The sequence below is a fragment of the Arachis hypogaea genome, chromosome 18 (assembly GCF_003086295.3).
Source record: "Arachis hypogaea cultivar Tifrunner chromosome 18, arahy.Tifrunner.gnm2.J5K5, whole genome shotgun sequence".
NCBI classification, from domain to species: domain Eukaryota; kingdom Viridiplantae; phylum Streptophyta; class Magnoliopsida; order Fabales; family Fabaceae; genus Arachis; species Arachis hypogaea.
In genome coordinates this window covers 127206466-127224771 of record NC_092053.1, presented here as the reverse complement: position 1 = coordinate 127224771, position 18306 = coordinate 127206466, and the positions used below count along the sequence as shown (strand labels likewise).

Below are 18306 nucleotides of genomic sequence, written 5' to 3'. Positions count from 1 at the left end.
TTAATTAAAAATCTTTTAAAAATTGATTTAGGTTATTTCTCATAGAAAAACAAAAAGGAGTGTTCGGAGTAATAAATATTTTAAATTTTTAAATATTTAAATTAATTCTTAAAAATTTAAAAATAGATATAATTTTTAGTAAATTTTTTATTATCTTAAAAGTTTTAAAATAAATTATTTATAATAAAATTTATTATCGAATATGGATATTAAAAATATCAGAAGAATTAATAGAGGCAATTGAGTTATAAAAATTAACTGAGGGTTGAAGATTCGAAGTGTATAATCCGAATTTGTTAATGATTAAAACTTTTGACCTTTCGGATTTAGAGCTCTGATACCATGTCATGATACCACTCATCCCAAAAGCTTCAGTTGATGGGAAAAGATAACACTAATAGTTATATCTCTAATACTGAATCGAACATCTCTAAACCTCCATTGTACACATTGTACAAATATTCCACTGGCTCCTTATATTTTCTCTTTTTTTTTTTTTAAATATGACCGGTGTAGGTTTTGAAAACTGGCCAGGTCAAGACGGGTTTCAACGGGTCTACGAGCCGTTCAGAGAGTGGCTTGTCTCAGATTGGTGATCAGGTTTACGGTCAAACCAGACATATCGAGCCAGATTTGATTATTATGATCCATTGATTATTTAAAATATTGATTGTATACTAAAAATATAAATTTTTTGTACATAAATAATTTTTAAAATGATAAAAAAAATATGGTAAAAAAAAGTCAAGTTCCTCCTAAAAATGTTGGGTAAAAGGATGGAATCCAAAAGAATACCTTGAGGAGTTGAATTTTTTTTAGTGGGAACTAAATTAGTGGAAGTGGATTGGTTGGATTTAGAGTGTAAAGAGTGTTATCTAGTTAAAAGAAAACCAAACTAGATATCCCTTCACTAATGTCACATGTTATGAACACTCTTTTTACCCATACACCTCTTTGAATGGACATCCATCAGAGTAGAACTTTAGTTTAACTTGTGAAAATTAACTTCTTTCATTTCTAGTTAAAAAGATTTGAAATGATGGGAACACCTAGAAATATTTTCTGACAACTACCTTATTTAGTAACAAGTCTTGGGATAAAAGGAATAGGTCAAACATCACACTATAACTATTGGATAATAGACTCCTTCGTCAAAATAGTTTTACACTATAAAAAGACCCCAAATCACCTCTTAAAAGGACTTTTTTTTTTGAAACTTAGAAGCTCAAAAAATCCATCTTTTTCTCTCAAATTTCTCTCATTGTTCTTCATTTTATTCATCAACTTCACAAGCAAAATTGGCATTCGGGTGTTCCACCAGAACACCCGACAGCAATTAATCAACCCATGTCCACTTTAAACAAAACTCATTCATCCTCTTATAACATTAGTGAAGGTCTCAGCACTTGTTCTCTATCTCTATTTCTCATCATTAGTTCTTGTATTGCTTATTTGTCATTAATAGAAGTGTTTTTCTCACAAGTTTACCTACTCCAAATCTCTCATCTTAACCATTTTTCACTTAATCTATTTTTCACAAAACTCATCCGAATCAAATATAAAAATATTTTCGTTCTATGCTAAGTACTTGAGATTTTAACAATGGAGAGAGCAGATATAAGAATCTCATCTTCAGAATAACATGAATGGTGACGGAGGTTTAATAAAAACATATAAAAGATATATATTATATCACTATGTTTATTAAAACATCTTTATAATTTAATAAAAATAAACAATCTTTTGTTATTTAATTTTGAAAAAGACTTAATTTTTTTTATGTTAGACAAAAATTATCCTTTTAAATTAATCAAATTTTAAAATTCAACTAACTTTAATTTTATATTTTTAAATTTTAAATTATTTAAAAAATAAAACAAAAACAATCTCACTATTCATCTACATTGAAGGAGATTGATGATACTCCCCATGAACCCTAATCTTTCAAGTCATTCATACCTTAAAAAAAACACATCTATGAGAATTAACAAAGTTCTTTACATCAATCTAACATGAAAAGTATTGTCTATTTATCTCATAATCTCAGAGAATATATGGTATAACAGCAAACCGACTACTTGGATAATCTTCAAATTTCTGATGATACCACCTGTGTGTTTCCACTGCTGCAAACGACAAATTTGCCAGCTGAACCAAGTGAAAGAAACATGGCAAAGGGAAAAAAAAATCAACTAAACATTTTTTCCACCTTCAAGAATTAGAAAATCTTGCTAATATAAAATTTATATATTACCACAAAAACAAGAAGTAACCATATGGTTAGATTGGACCATCCAGTAGCAACTACAAAACTGCCGTATATAACCTTCATTATTGTGAAACATTAGGCATATTTAACATCATGGGTTACATAATAACATAAAGAAAACAATATGGGAGAAAAGGAGGGGGGAGGGGGAGTGTTACCATTTCAGAGAGATAATGTGGACAGGAAACAATTTCAAACCAATCACCGTGAGGAATTGCATATTCCTCTGCTTGTCTTGAATTTCGAAGCGAACCCTAGCAAAATTATAAAATTCAGACAAACACATGACAGAAATTTAAAAGAATGTTAAGATTTCAATGTCAAGTTTCAAGTGGATGTACATACAAGAATCTTATGGCATCTTTGTTGATGAATCCAACCCAAAAAAAAAACAGTTGCGCCGATCCAATGTCTCCATCCAAGTCTGAAGAGAGGATTTACAACTTGCCAAAGTTCTACCTCCACTGGTGGCATATGATCCTTGCCTATGACGATGAACTTGGTGACTAGATTTACTAGGAAGTAAAACACATCTAAGGCGCAATCAGCACATAGTGACAGTGGTGCTGCTAGGTAGAAGCTAGCTTTGTAAAAACAAACAAACCAATCATTCCCATTTTAGTGTTTGCTTGTATCCAACCAGTGAGTGATAAATAACAAGCATAGTAAAAGAAAAAGCAGAATTCATTATTCATCTAAGAAACAGATCATAAGGCACTTCATCCTTGAAACTAGATTAAAATTTCAAATCAACGTGCAGCACTTCAAATATACCTAGGAGTAGTTACAACTGCAGGGTTCTGCTTGCTTTTCCCATACTTTTCTTAGAGTTTCTCTTCTGTTTTAGTTTTCTTTTAGTTCGGTACACAAGGTTTCCAGTCCAAACCTTCCAAAAAAATGTATCTCCATGGAGCATAAATCTAAATTCCATGTTGTCGCATTCATAAACTAGTAAACTACAAAGCTTTTTGTCAGCTAGAACATTGCCATACCCATCCTACAAAAAGTTTACGGCAATTTATACACTACAATGTAGCAATCGCATAGTAGCTGAACAACAATTAAATCTTATGTATTAAAATATGACAATATGTCATAAATAAATGTTTTGTAGCCTGTAGAAAAGAAATTAAATCAAAGTAATTCAATAAGAACAGAGTAATTCACTATGATTTTAGATTAATAACAAGTAAATAGGCCCTTCACACACACATTACCACATTAGGAATATGTAATAGTCAAAATTATTCTAATAAAAAAGAGAAAGGGAGTTCCAAGGGAGGTAAATTAAAAAGATTATGAAATAAACTTACAACATTCCAGTGAGATAACCAAGGACGTGCATGCGGGCAGAGGGGCTATATTTAAAAACATATATGGTTTCAAATAGGCGTCTCAACACTTGAGCTTCCATTAACAAAAGAAGAAAAACAGCTTGCCAAACAGCATGCCTTTGAAGCATTGTAGTTGAACCAGTTCTCAGAGCTGAGCCTCCTATCAAGTAGCTTGTAATGGTAGAGTATGCAGATGATTTCCTAACCGGTGGCACCATTGTGTATGCATAACACCAAGTTGTAACAAGCAAGAACGTTGTCCATATTGATGCAACAATATAGAAATGCAAGAAGAATCTCTGAGGGAGTGTGAATTTCTGCAAAGTCAAATAAAATATATTGCACACTTTCAAACTTTCAAGTACCCCATTATTCGATGGATCATATATTCACATCTATTTTAGTAAAAGGCAAGAAATTTATACAATGGCAATGATAAAAGTAATAAAAATGAAAAGGGTATATAGGGGAGTGAAAGTGATATATTTACCTGGGAAGTCGAGTGCATGATTTTTCCTCTTCTAGCAAAACCCAACAAGATTGTATGGAGAAAGTTGAGTTTGGGAATTGGGATTGAAGCAATGAGAATGGGAAGTGTACCAGCAATCCATGCTAGTCTCAGCAATTGAGGAAGGACCATATGCATCTCCAACTCCATTATTATAAGATGACAATGATAGAATCTTCAACCGAGAAACATAGTTATTTTTGTGAGTACTAAGTAGGTGAGGGTCTGAAATGTTTGGAGGATTACACAAAATAACAGCATTAGACACAGATTAAGGAAGATACAAGGAGTGTGCGATGGGAACTACCGAACTAGCAACTTGGGCGCGTGCAACGTACCATCTGAGGAAAAAGGAGAAAGGACCTTATATATTATATCGAGAGAGAGAAAGAAAGAGAGAGAGACAGAAAAACTCTACATGGCCATCAAATTTTTATAATGTTGACAATCATAAATACTAAATTATTATTTATGTGTGCAAATTCTAAAAAATATGAATTCAAATTGTATTCATTCATGTGTGCAAACTCTGATAAATATAGATGCAAATTATATGTTTCTTATGTGCAAACACTTGTAAAAATGGGTGCAAATTATTGCTGTCAAGTACTGGCCCAAAATCATGTGCCAATTCTGCAAAATAAGGATACAAATTGTATTCATTCATGTGTGCAAATTCTGGTAAATATTACGACAAATTATGTTTCTTGTGTGCAAATACCTGCAAATATAGGTGTGAATTATTGTTGGCTAAAAACAATAAATTTTGATAACCCTCTATGTATATAAAACAAGTCTTGGATACATATTGTAGGGTAAGAAGCCAGCAGGCTGTTGTATTCGTAACTAGACTCACATGTGTTCTTGATTGGTTATTAAGTATAGGCTGTGTCTTTTATCTTTGTTTATATATTTTTGGTCTTTGGGCTTATCGCACTCCAAGGCCCAAAAAATAAGTTCAATTTATGCCACTTAAAAGAAAATATAGTTACAATACCCAAAAACAAAAATTGACATCGTTTCGTAATTCCAACCTTGTTTTCATATAATATCTTTTTTCATATATACATATATATAACTAAATATTTATCATTTTTACTAATTTTTTATTTATTATGATTATTATACGTATTATATAAATCTCGTCTATTATAAAAAATAATATGGTACACTCTCATCTCAAATAGTTTGAATATGTAGAAAGAAAATCGGTAGATCATATGGAAAGAAAGTAGTTCAAATGGAGATAGATAAGTGAAGAAAGATTGAGGATAACCCAAGATGACCATACACAATATAATTAAATAAAATTTATGTATAAACCAAGGTTGGAAAAACCAAACCGGTCAATGAATCGATTAAGTAACTGATTTAATAGTTTAGTGGTCCAACTAGGATCAAACCGTAATTGAACCAATTTAATTAAATATAAATAAAATTATTAAAAATGTAATATATAATTTTAAATATTTAAATTCAATTATTTCTACACTAATAAAATTCCATACTTCACAATTTCATCTAATAATTTATCTAAAATTTATAATTAAAAGTTCACAAAAAGTTCAAACATAATGACAAACACACTGCCAATGAGTAATAGCTCAAATGACATAGTCTCCCCATACTCAATTAAGAGGTTGCGGGTTCGAGTCTCATATCTTTGGTAAAAAAAAAAAAAAAATTAAAATAATGACAAACACACTAACTCTGAAAACCCTAAACACACTAAACTAGTCCATGAATCATGATGCGTTTAATCCTTTTGTGTTTGGAATACAAACATTGAAAAGTCATCTTAATCTTCATTGTGTTTGAAAATTCTGTTCCTATAACTTAACATAAACTTAAATCCAATGTTGAATTTCAAAAAAATGAAATAAAACTGAAGATAAATAAACTAAGACTTGTTGAAGCATCACTTTCCAAGAATCATGATGCGTATAATCCTAAGTCAACCCTAAGAACAATTTCAAGGTAGGATTTAAACCCTTGTTATCTCAGAAAATTTAACAACAATCAACAATATTTAACTCAGAAAATTAACAATAACTCAGAACAAAATCATCAATCAACATTAAATCAGAAAATTAACATTAACTCAGATGTCAGAACGAAGTTATTATTAACTAAGATGCAGTGGAGGGATAACAACGGGGAGAGAGAGAGAGAGAGAGAGAGAGAGAGAGAGAGAGAGAGAGAGAGAGAGAGAGAGAAGGTGACGGTGAGGAGAAGACGGCTGGGTGCAAGCAGAGACGCTCGCGGTGAGAGAGACTGAGCTCTGAGAGAGAGGGAGAGCGCTTGAAGAGAGAGATTCCAAGGAGAGAACGAACCACTGCTACGCTGAGAACAAGACCGCGACGGAGAAATAAAGAGCGCCGGTGAGAAAACGGACCACAGGAGCGATGTGAGAAACGAGAGAAAACAAAGGACCCCGTGGATTCTGAACACGCGAGCGACGCCAATAGGAGAAGGTGGAGGCTAGGCCGACGGCGACGACACCCTCTGGTTGACAGAGAGTAGCTCAGGGATGAAGAAAGTGGGGCATGTGTTTGAGTGGCTGCTAGGGTTTAGGTCTCTCTTCTTTGATGTGGTGTGGGAATCCCACATTTTTCTTGCTGGGAATCCCACCCTTGACTACACCAGTTACTCGTCTCCTTCTCCACTCACTCAGGTACTTGCTGTATATTTATTTATGTAGTTGATTCTATCTAGTCGGATAAAAATTTGTAAAATTTGTGGTCGTTGTTCTATTATTATTACCAATATTTAATAAATAAATAAAAGTAAATTTTACTTATTAATTCATTGCATAATTATCAGAACCGAACTAGTAATCGAATTAATGAAAATATTGGGTCACTGGCTCAACGGGTGGGTCACTAGTTGACCCGGTATCACTTAAATAAACATATAAAATCATTAAATATAAAAGGCATGGTGATATAAACAAGTAAAGAGCCTTTGATACAACAAGACAAGCACTCTTTAATAGGATTCTCTTCCGCAGAATTATGATCCGCAAGTTTATATTGGACACTTCCAAACAATGTTTCTTCTCTTATGATATCCACATAGATTTACACACAACTTATTTACTTGATAGATAAATGAACATCACAAACTTTTCCTCTTTTCATTATCTAACAAAATCTAGATATTGCCAATCTTTAACATGATCATCAGCACTGATGAATTCACAAGCAACCTTGACCCAATCATCTTCCTACTTATCACTATTTATAAGCTCAAAACAATGCACACAGCATCTCCCAAAGTAAGATCCCAAAGTAAGAAACACACCTGAATAATTTTCTCTTGAACAGATTTGTAGAACAATATCAGAACAATCCCTTCAATTAAAACTACCATGAGAGTTATTCATCTTCATGACCTATTATCTAAACAGTATAACTAATCATCAATTTATCTAAACCAATTAGCATCAATTTATCTAAACCAATTAGCATCAGTTTATCTAAAACTACATTAAAACTGAAAATACTAAACATAAAATAATAGAGATTAAAGAATAACTGAACAAAATAAAACAAAAATCACCTACAGAAGCAGAAGTAGAAGTTGTCAGGGACGGAGCAGCTTCGGAGTTCGGATCTTCAGCACAGCCACACCTAAATCAACGTCAACATTACAATTATAGGCTAAGATTCTCTAAATAGGAATTATTTATTCTTAAGTCATAAACCTAAAAAATTTAGTTAAAATTATGGTATCAACCCTTCAACAATACTGTCAATTTGATCAGAAAATTGATTAAATTTCAGTGATGATTTACAGCAAAATGAAAAATTAATCAATTAGGAAAAAAGAATGCAAGAAGCTGTGAAGTGTGGAATGGGAACTACGGAAGAAAGGGCCAAGGGAAAAACAGGGGAAGGCAGCCAGGGACTCACCACAGCGGCTCGGCGACAGAACCGGCAAGAAGGAGGCGACGAAGCAAAAAATACGACGACGTCCGATCAAGGGGCAGCGTTTGCTGGTCGATCCTGTTTCTTCTTGACTGAGCCGGCGACGACGAGACAAAGGAGGGCGGCGACACATGAACTACGGCAGAACGCCAGCGACTATGAATGAAGAGACAAGAGAGTTTGACAGACGGGACGGAGTGCGCCACTGTCTGCGTGAAGATGAGAGTGTCACGGGTGATGAGAGGGACGACAGAGCTAAGTGAAATTAGGGTTTTGGAGTTAGATGATCTGGTTTTTTTTTTTTTTTTTCTGAAATAAAATATAAAAAAATTATTATTTTTCCAAATTCATTATTTCAACTTTAATTTTTGGAATGCGATTTTTTTTTAAAGGGTGAGTTCGTCCATCTCTGAATAAACTTCTATAATTATTTTGACAAAGCGATAAGAACAAAAGATATATTTTATCTTAAAAATAATAAAATTAAAAAGAGTATATAAAAGAATAAAAGTAATATATTTTCTTGAGAAGATGAGTGCATGCTTTTTTCTTTTCTAGCAAAACCCAATAAAATTGTATAGAAAAAGTTGAATTTGAAAATTAAAATTGAAGTGATGAGAATAGAAAGTGTTCCAGCGATCTATGATAGTTTCACTAATTGAGCAAGGACCATATGCGACTCCAACTCCAACTCCATTATTATAAGATGACAATGATGGAATCTTCAACAGAAAAACATAGTTATTTTTGTGAGTACTAAGTAGATAATGGTCTGAAACATTTGGAAGATTACATAAAATGAAAGCGTTAGGTACAGGTAAAAGAAGATACAAGAAGTGTGTGGTGAGAACTACCAAACTAGCAATTTGGGTGCGTGCCGCTTGCCGTGCCGTATGAGGAAGAAGGAGAGATAGAAAGATTTGGGTTTATCTTTAATAAGCTCAACTCTTTTGAATTTTTTAGATATGCAAAATGAATAATTTATGAATATGGTTCATATAGAGGTTTAATAATAATAATTATTTTTTTTACATTTATCTCAAATATTTTTTAAATTGACGAAAGATAACCCTAATTTTTTTAACCTGTAACCTCATTGGCTCTGAATTACCAAACCTAATCCATGCTTATCTGCTCTCTGTCTGTCGTTGCCGTGCATCAAGCATTCGCTACCGGTCTCAGACTCTCTCCCGGCGTCGTTTTCATCCTCTCTCTCTTCTCAGCCTAGCACCTCATTATCTCATTCATTCTCAGTATCTTTCTTCTCTCTTCGCGTCGTTCGTATTCAGCCTTAGAGTGGTGGCGTGAGTCTCAGAGAGTCAATATCATCGTATGCCCCTTGGTACTCTGTCTCCCCCTTCATCGCTCCACTTCCAGTGTTCCAATGGAGCCTCAGTCTCAGGTATGAATTTGCCTCATTTAGCTCATTTTTTTTATCCTTTTATGTTCTGTATGTATCTTTTTCGTTGATTCAATTTTTTTTGTTCTACTTTTTTTTGTTAAGTTTTTTTTGTATGAATTTATTTCATTCATTTCATTCAATTAGTTGTTTTGTTTTATTTATTTGATTCTTTGAAATTTTTTGGGTTATGTTTATAAGGATTAAAAATTTTGGTATTTGTTTTTATGATTTTAATTTCAATTTCTGGGTTTATGTTTCTGTTCATGATGTTATATCTTTTATTTAGTATTGATGTTTGATTTCTATTCATGATTTCAATTTCTGGGTTTATGTTTCTATTCAATTTTGGTATTTATTTTCATGATTCTTATTTCAATTTCTGGGTTTATTTTTCTGTTCATGATGTTCTATTTCTTATTTGTTATTACTGTTTTGTTTATGGTTTCAATTTCTAGATTTATGTTTATTTTATTTTTATTTTTTTATTTTACTTATTTTACTCTTTTTTTTGGTGACTACTTATTTTACTCTTTTTAAATTTAAAAATATGTCACTTAAATTTTAGAGGTAAATGATGATGATGATAAAGCAGAGTTGTGAACCATCCGTTGCATCAATCAAAGACGAGTTTAAATCTCTTTGTTTTTTTTTTTTTTTTTGCTATTTCTATTAATTTTGCTTTTGGAACATGTGAATAGCTATTCATTTCTTTGTGGATGCACTTACTTTTAGATATTGTTGCTGCATAGTATTTACAGCCAAGAATGCTTTTTATTGAGGACATCAAAAGGAGGTCAGTGTTGAGCTTCAAAGAGTGGTCTGGTGCCGATCCATGTGGTTGTTGATGGCAATGTCGAAGATGACAATGAATTAATCACATTAGTATGTCCTGTTTTCTTTTTCTTTGTGTCATGACCTATTTTGGTGCTCTACTTTTGTGTGTTGAGCTTTTCTTTGTTAAAAAAAAATAAGTGGAGAAAGATTGAGGGTAACCCAAGATGACCATACACAATATAATTAAATAAAATTTATGTATAAACCAAGGTTAAAAAAACCAAACCGATCAATGAATCAATCAAGTAACTAGTTTAATAGTTTAGAGGTCCAACCAGAATCAAACCATGATTGAATAGATTTAATTAAATATAAAATAAAATTATTAAAAATATAATATATAATTTTATTGAATAGAATTAAAACATAAATTTTAAATAAATTAAAATTATATTTAATAACTATCTTAGTTTGAATCGATTCAAAAGTAAACATTGTAAAGATGGAACACAAGTTATAATTTTATCTAATATTATTATAGTTATTTGTGTGTTTTATAATACTATTAAAGTGCATGCAAAAAAAAATTGGATTATTAGATATAAAATTGATTGTAATAGTCTAAAATTAAAAGTTAGCAATAGTATTTCTTTTTCTTCCAAGAAGCAATAGCTCAAATGCCATAGTCTCCCCATACTCAATTAAGAGGTTGCGGATTTGAGTCTCTATATCTTCGGTAAAAAAAAAATAGTACTTCTTTTTCTATAACTCAAACTATATAAGAGTAGTTGTCACAAAAAAAAAAAACTATATAAGAGTAGTTTGATGTCTTTTAACTATAGTATAAATCTTTTATTTGTTTTTATTTTTTGAAACAATTTAGCACATCCATCTCTCATAATTTTTTTTAAATGCAGTTGTAAAAACAAATGAATAACCAACTTATTTCATGTGTCTCTAAAAAAAATTGAAGTTACTTTAATCTATAATTTAAGATCTAACACATGTGATGCTTTATATAGGAAAATATTGTTAATTATTGTAAAAACCGTTATAAAATATGAACTGAATAATGAAGAGGACATTTAACCTTATTAAAATGAGATTTTAATTGCAAGGATTATTTTGCTAATTATTATGAAAACCGTTACAAGAATTAATATTGAGGTTGATAGAAAAAATATATTTTATACTAATACGTTGATATGACAATATTCTAAAAAATCTATATATAACTTGAATATAGAATAATTTTAGTATCAATTTTTATAGATAAAACAGAAAGAATTATATGTGAAGCAATTAGACTTAAATTGATATGACTCCGATAATTTGGGATTTCAATTCCACTACCAACTATTTTTTATTTTTTATTTTTTGGATTACATCCATTATCTCAAGCTCTCAATGGAACCCATCTATTGACCCAAATAATTCATAGTAAAAAATTGAGTAATTTGAGTCTTGAAAAGGTGACGACGGAATATGCTAGTTTTTGGATATGAAATATCCATTCTAGTCATTGTGGATGTATTTGTCCAATTGATGCGCACGAAGGAATCAACATTAGACTTATTAAATCTCTAGCTATTCATAGAAAAATTGACCAATAGAAAGCCCATCTTATGAAATTGATAAGAGATAAAAAAAAAAAAAAACATATGTTTTTTTTTTCATTAAGTAGAGATGAATGCTATATAGTAGCTCTGTTAGAGTATGTCTAAAATAAACATAACAATTTTATGCGCATTAGATGTACCACATTCATATACATCATTAGATTTCATTAAATAAAAATGAAAAGTTAATATAAAAAAAATATTGATCGGTTCTAATAAATACAGAATATCCTATTACATAAATAAATATCTTTTAATATACAATACTTTAAATAACAACATAATCTTTTATTTTTAAATAAATAAATATAAAATATATAAATACAAAAATATAAGTATTTTACTATTTTTTATTCATTAAGATTAAATATATGCAGAAATTTTTTTATAAAATTTAAATTATTTTAAAAAGATATTTTAAACTACAAATTAAAAATATAAAATAATTAAATTTTATTTTATATTATTTGACGAATTATTAGAGTACTATATTCAAAATTTATTAATTAACTATTTTTGTTAAATATATTATTATATAATATAATTTCTTATCAAAATATTTGTAAAAATATAATTTATTTAAAATTTATATATAACACATAAAAATAATAATATTTTTTTATTTTTTCAATATTTTTTAAAAAAATTAATTAATAAGTAATATATTTTTAAATACATGCCTACCAATTATATATTCACTTATATTAGTTGGACTTAATCTAATAAAACTTATGTAATTAAAATATCAAAAACTGTAAGCAAAATTAGACTATTGCAAAAATATAATCATACAATATATTATTTTTTTCATATTTTTCTCAAAATAATTAATATATATATATTATCTGAATTAAAATGCAAACCAGTTATTGTATGTAATTATATCCATATATATGGGTTTGTCTAAAAAAAATTAAAAAAACAAAAAAGTTAATTTTTTTATATATTTATAATTTTGAATAAATTATATTTTTACAAATATTTTTTAAAAAATCATATTATATAATAACATATTTAACAAATATAGTTAGTTAATAAATATTTTAAATATAATAATTTAATTATTTATCAAGTAATATAAAATAAAATTTAATTATTTTATATTTTTATATTACAATTTAAAATATCATTTTAATATATTTTTTAATATTATAAAAATTTTATTGCATAATAATTAATCCTAATAAATAAAAAATACTTATATTTTTTATATTTATATATTTTATATTTTTTGGAACAAAAAACTTCTACTTTCTTACTTTCGTAGAATAAAATAGGTAATAACCTTCCTAATATGTATACTATTTATTAATTTTTTTATATATTAAATAATTATAATAATAATATAATAATATTAAAATCAGATAACATATTATGTTTTACTCTTAGATTTAACAAAATATACTTTTAATAAATTATATATGATGAAAAATATTTTGTGAAAGACATTTGTACAATAATTTTTTTAGTATATATATATATATAAAGTCTGGTCAAGCTAATGAATAAAAAATTTAACGAGTAAAGTATTGTTTTTATCCCTAACGTTTGGGGTAAGTCTCAAAGTTGTCCCTAACGTTTGAATCGTCCTATTTAAGTTCCTAACATTTTAAAATTGACTCAATATTGTCCTATCGTTAGGAATCTATTAACGAAATTGACGGCGGGACAAAATTGAGATGATTTTGAAACGTTAGGGACTTAAATAGGACGAACACGTTGAGGACAAAAACGATACATAGAAATAAAATTTAATTTTATCCTTCAATAATTTCAACTTTTTACGGTACATAGTTATTTAATTATTTTTAATCACATCTTAGTAAATTACACTTAATTACATTAATTTTATTATAAATAAATTTATTTTTTTTATAATTTTACTCTTAAAAATTTTTTCATCATAAAATGTTTGTAGAATGACTAGTACATAAATTTGTAGGAAAAAAACGATACATATACAATAAAGTAATATGATTCTAGTCATTTTTACGCAATGTCTTGACCCTTCCAATATCTATAGCAACAACAGAAAGAGCTTTCTCGGCAATGAAAATTGTTAAAACAAGGCTTTGGAGTAAAATGGCAGACGAATTTCTTGCAGATAATTTAGTCATTTACATTGAGAAAGAAATTGCAGCTACTTTCAGTACAGATTCAATAATAGATGACTTTAAATCAAGAAAAAAAGTCCAATTCAATTGTCTATGTAAGTTGTAAATTTTAATTTATTTTAGCTCTAATAATATTGTTACTAATTTTTTTATTACATAAATTATGGTTGTGATTTAAATTATTTACATGAAAGTTGAAGCATAATACATTTTTTAATAATTTTGCAGGAAACGTCTAAAAAGGAATTGAATAGTATTTGAAGATTCTAAAACAAGTATGTAACAACTTATATTTACAATATTTGAAATTAGTTTTGAGATATTTGTGTTTAATTATTTTAATGTACAATATGTTAAGTTATCTTATAAAAAGTAAATTTTAAGTTTTAGTTGTTATTTTTAATTAAAATTATATATAGAGTTATTTTTAACTTTTTTTGTTAAAATAAAAAACTAAAAAAATATTGGCCCCCTGGTAAATATTGTCTAGCTTCGTCCCTGATGCTGGTGGGTGACACTCTGACTATGGATGAGACGAGAGCATCACTTTTAGCGGATGATCTACGTAAGGTTGCTACAAGTGTAATGTCATCTCCAAATGAAAGAGAGTGTAATAATCAAGCACAAGGATTGTTTGTGGCTAGAGGAAGGACTAATGAAAGAGAAAAAGGTAATAAGCGTGGAAAGTCTAGGCCAAAATCTAGACCTCACGCGGAGAGAACATGCTTTAAATGTGGGGAGCCTGGATATTTCAAAGCAAATTGTCCAAATAAGAAGATAACTTTCAAGAAACAGAATAGTGACAACCCAAAAGAAAAGCAAGAAGCAAGCTACGTCTCAATAGCAGAGAGTTGTTAGACTACGTGCATACTGATGTTTGGGGACCGTCTAAAGTTACTTCCAAGGGTGGTTCCAGGTATTTTGTTACTTTTGTTGATGATTATTCCAGGTATGTTTGGGTTTACTTCCTCAAGCATAAGAATAAGGTATTCGACACTTTTAAGCTTTTGAGAGCAATAGTTAAAAATCGAACAAGTAGGAAGCTGAAAACTCTACGATCAGATAATGGCACAGAGTACACAGATGAGGCTTTCAAGGAGTTCTGTGATCGAGAAGGCATTGTAAGACACTAGACAGTTAGAGAAACACCACAACAGAATGGAGTCGCTAAACGACTGAATCGTACGCTACTTGAGAAGGCACAGTGTATGTACTCTAATTCTGGGTTAGGCAGAGAATGGTGGGTAGAGTCGGTTGCTACAGCTTGCTACATAGTGAACCGATCCCCACATTCTTCTCTAGATGGAGACACACCTTATAAGGTGTGGTCAAGGGAACATGAAGATTACGAAAAACTCAGAGTTTTTGGATGCACAACCTATTATCATGTCAAAGATAATATGCTTGATGATAGAGCTAAAAAGAAAATCTTTGTGAGGTATCCAAGAGGGGTTCAAGGGTATCGTCTTTGGAGCGTAAATGATTCTAAATTTGTAATTAGTAGGGATGTTACCTTTGATGAACGATCTATGGTAGTTTTGTCTAAAGATACGATGCCAGATGATGGTGATGTTGGAAAAACTTCAGTACTCAAGTGGTGGAGATAGAGTTTAAATACCAACAAATAGATTCTAATAATGTTCAGGTGGAGCATCCTAATGCTATTCGAGATAATGCAGATGATGAACTTGATCATGAGGAGACTCAGCGAAAAAATGCACATGCATTACAATAGCAGCAGGAGGATTCTTTAGCATCCACTAGGTCAAAGAGAAATTATAAATTCGTTCAGAAGTTCGGGTCAGACAAGCCTCTGAGACATTATGGGCAGGTAAACTTGGTAGATTATGCACTCTCGGTGGAAGATGATGAGCCGGTCACCTTCAAACTTGCTATCAGAGACAAAGATAGAAAAAGTTGGTTGGTCGCCATGGAAGAAGAAATGCAATCTCTCCATAAGAACAAGACATGGCAGGTGGTCCCGTTGTCCATGGAAAAGACTGCAATTGGTTGTAAATTGGTATATAAAAGAAAAGAAGATCCTACTAAGTCAGATGGTACAAGATTCAAAGCTAGGTTAGCAGCAAAAGAATTTGCACAAAAATAAGATGTTGATTACAACGATATATTTTCTCTTGTGGTGAAGCACACTTCCTTAAGGGTGCTTTTGAGTCTTGTTGCTCAGGGTGATATTGAGTTGGAACAGCTAGATGTAAAGACAGCTTTCTTGCATGGTGACTTAGAGGAAGAAATTTACATGTATCAACCTGAGGGTTTCAAGGTTGAGGGTAAAGAAAATCAGGTATGTCCCTTAAAAAAATCACTATATGGATTGAAACAATCTTCTCGACAGTGGTATAAGCGATTTGACTCCTTTATGTTAAAACAAGATTTTTTCAAAAGTAATTATAATTATTGTGTATACATTCATAAGCTTTTTGGAAGTGATTATATCTATTTTCTATTGTATATGGATGACATGCTTATTGCTTCTAAGAGCAAGGTGGAGATAAATAGGTTAAAGATTCAACTTGGTAAAGAATTTGAAACAAAAGATTTAGGTGTTACACGAAAAATATTATGCATGGAAATTAAAAGAGAGAGATCAAGCCGAAAATTGTTTTTGAGCTAGAGAGGGTATATTGAGCGCGTTATTGAAAGGTTTGAAATGAAAAATGTTAAGCCAATAGTAACACTGTTGGCTCCACATTTCAAACTCTCTGGTAAACAATCTCCCACAACAGCAGAAGATAAGGTTTACATGAAAAATGTACCTTATACTAGTGCAGTCGGTAGCCTAATGTATGCTATGGTGTGTACACGCCTAGATATTTCACAGGCAGTCAGTATTGTTAGCAGGTTCATGGCAAATCCAGGTAAGGCATACTGGGAAGCAGTTAAGTGGATATTAAAGTACTTGAAGGGTACCATTGACATAGGTTTATGCTTTAGTGGAAAATCATGTCAAATCAGCGGCTTTATTGATTCTGATTATGCTGGTGATCTAGACAGAAGACGTTCTATGACCGGTTATGTATATAAAATACAAGGTGCTCCAGTTAGTTGGCGATCGATGTTACAAGCTACAGTGGCACTATCTACTACAGAGGCTGAGTACATGGCAGTAGCAGAAGGGGTGAAAGAAGCATTGTGGCTAAGGGGTCTTCTAGATGATTTGGGGTTTCAGCAAGATTGCATGAATCTGAGTTGTGATAGTCAAAGTGCAATTCATTTGGCTAAAAAGCAGGTTCATCATGCTCGTACCAAGCATATTGATGTAAGATATCACTTCGTGCGTGATGTTATAGAGAAAGACAACATTTCTCTTGTCAAAGTACATACAGATGAAAATTCTGCAGACATGCTGATTAAAGTAGTGTCAGAAAGCAAGTTCCAACATTGTTTGAAATTGCTCAATGTTGTTCCAAGTTAGGCATGGGAATACGAGTGCCATACTTTGATCGTCCAAAATTTGAGGAGATTTCAAATTGTGACCGAGGTGGAGAATCGTGAGAATAAAGGAAGGATAAGAGTAATTTTAGGAAGTAAAATAAATGAGTTTTAATAGGAGAGAACTCAAAATATTTAGTAAGGATTTTTTTGTCGAAGAATTTTATTCTTATTCGTTGAAGTTATAGTATAGAGATATTATATATACGTCTCTAGAATTGTAATTGAAGTCAATAATAATAACAATATATTTATTCACATCATCTTATAGAGTTAGTTAGAAGAAATATTTCATATTATTTTTCCTCTTCACAAAATATATAACGAGTCCATTATTGTTAGTAGTGTTCAATTTCATATTACTTTGTATCTACTACAGTTACTAACCCAATACTTATTTCAGATCAAAGTACTATAATAATTTTTGTAATATTTGATGGCAAAGAAAAAAAAATTGTTAGGCATAACTGCTTCAAATCTAATGATACTCCAGAAAAATTTGTGCAATCTCACACTTATATTTGAAGTCAAAATAAATGATTTTAATCTCAAAGAAGATTTTCAATAATACAATGTTACCAAGACATCATTTTTATTTCTAATTTAAATTATTCATTGATTATAAAAACCAACTTCACCAACACTAATATCATTAGACGAAAATCACATACCCATCAAGGGATTAAGAAAAAAGAAAACCATACAAATTCAAGACATATCTTCGAAAGAAGAACATACATGCAAAGATGAAACAAACAACATAATAAAAAATGCATACAACTCAACAATTCATAAAGAACATGCTTGAATAAGAACATACGACAAAAAGAAAAAAACAACTCTAACAACAACCAATAAAAAAAAGGAGGACTAGCGCCACCAACTAAAACAAATGCAAAAATCAAAC

At 30.4% G+C, this 18306-nt stretch overlaps 1 protein-coding gene across 6 annotated transcripts; it reads right to left on the bottom strand.

Annotated features, from left to right (window-relative positions):
* Window positions 1-1932: 1932 nt before the first annotated feature.
* Window positions 1933-8830, bottom strand: LOC112771455 (polyprenal reductase 1). Of its 6 annotated transcripts, none has more exons than XM_025816211.3 (9): window positions 8026-8830; window positions 7677-7743; window positions 4419-4452; window positions 4094-4286; window positions 3583-3920; window positions 2615-2849; window positions 2428-2523; window positions 2255-2326; window positions 1933-2148 (listed from the first exon to the last, which is right to left on the bottom strand). In XM_025816211.3, exons 4-9 carry the CDS (start codon window positions 4259-4261, stop codon window positions 2044-2046), a joined length of 1014 nt encoding a protein of 337 aa, XP_025671996.1. In that variant the 5' UTR covers window positions 4262-4286; window positions 4419-4452; window positions 7677-7743; window positions 8026-8830; the 3' UTR covers window positions 1933-2043. The 6 variants fall into 6 exon arrangements, with proteins under 6 accessions (XP_025671996.1, XP_025671995.1, XP_025671998.1 ...); XM_025816210.3 differs by having other exon boundaries at window positions 4396-4452; window positions 8026-8297; XM_025816213.3 differs by having other exon boundaries at window positions 4396-4452; window positions 7673-7743; window positions 8026-8234.
* Between the last annotated feature and the right edge of the window lie 9476 nt (window positions 8831-18306).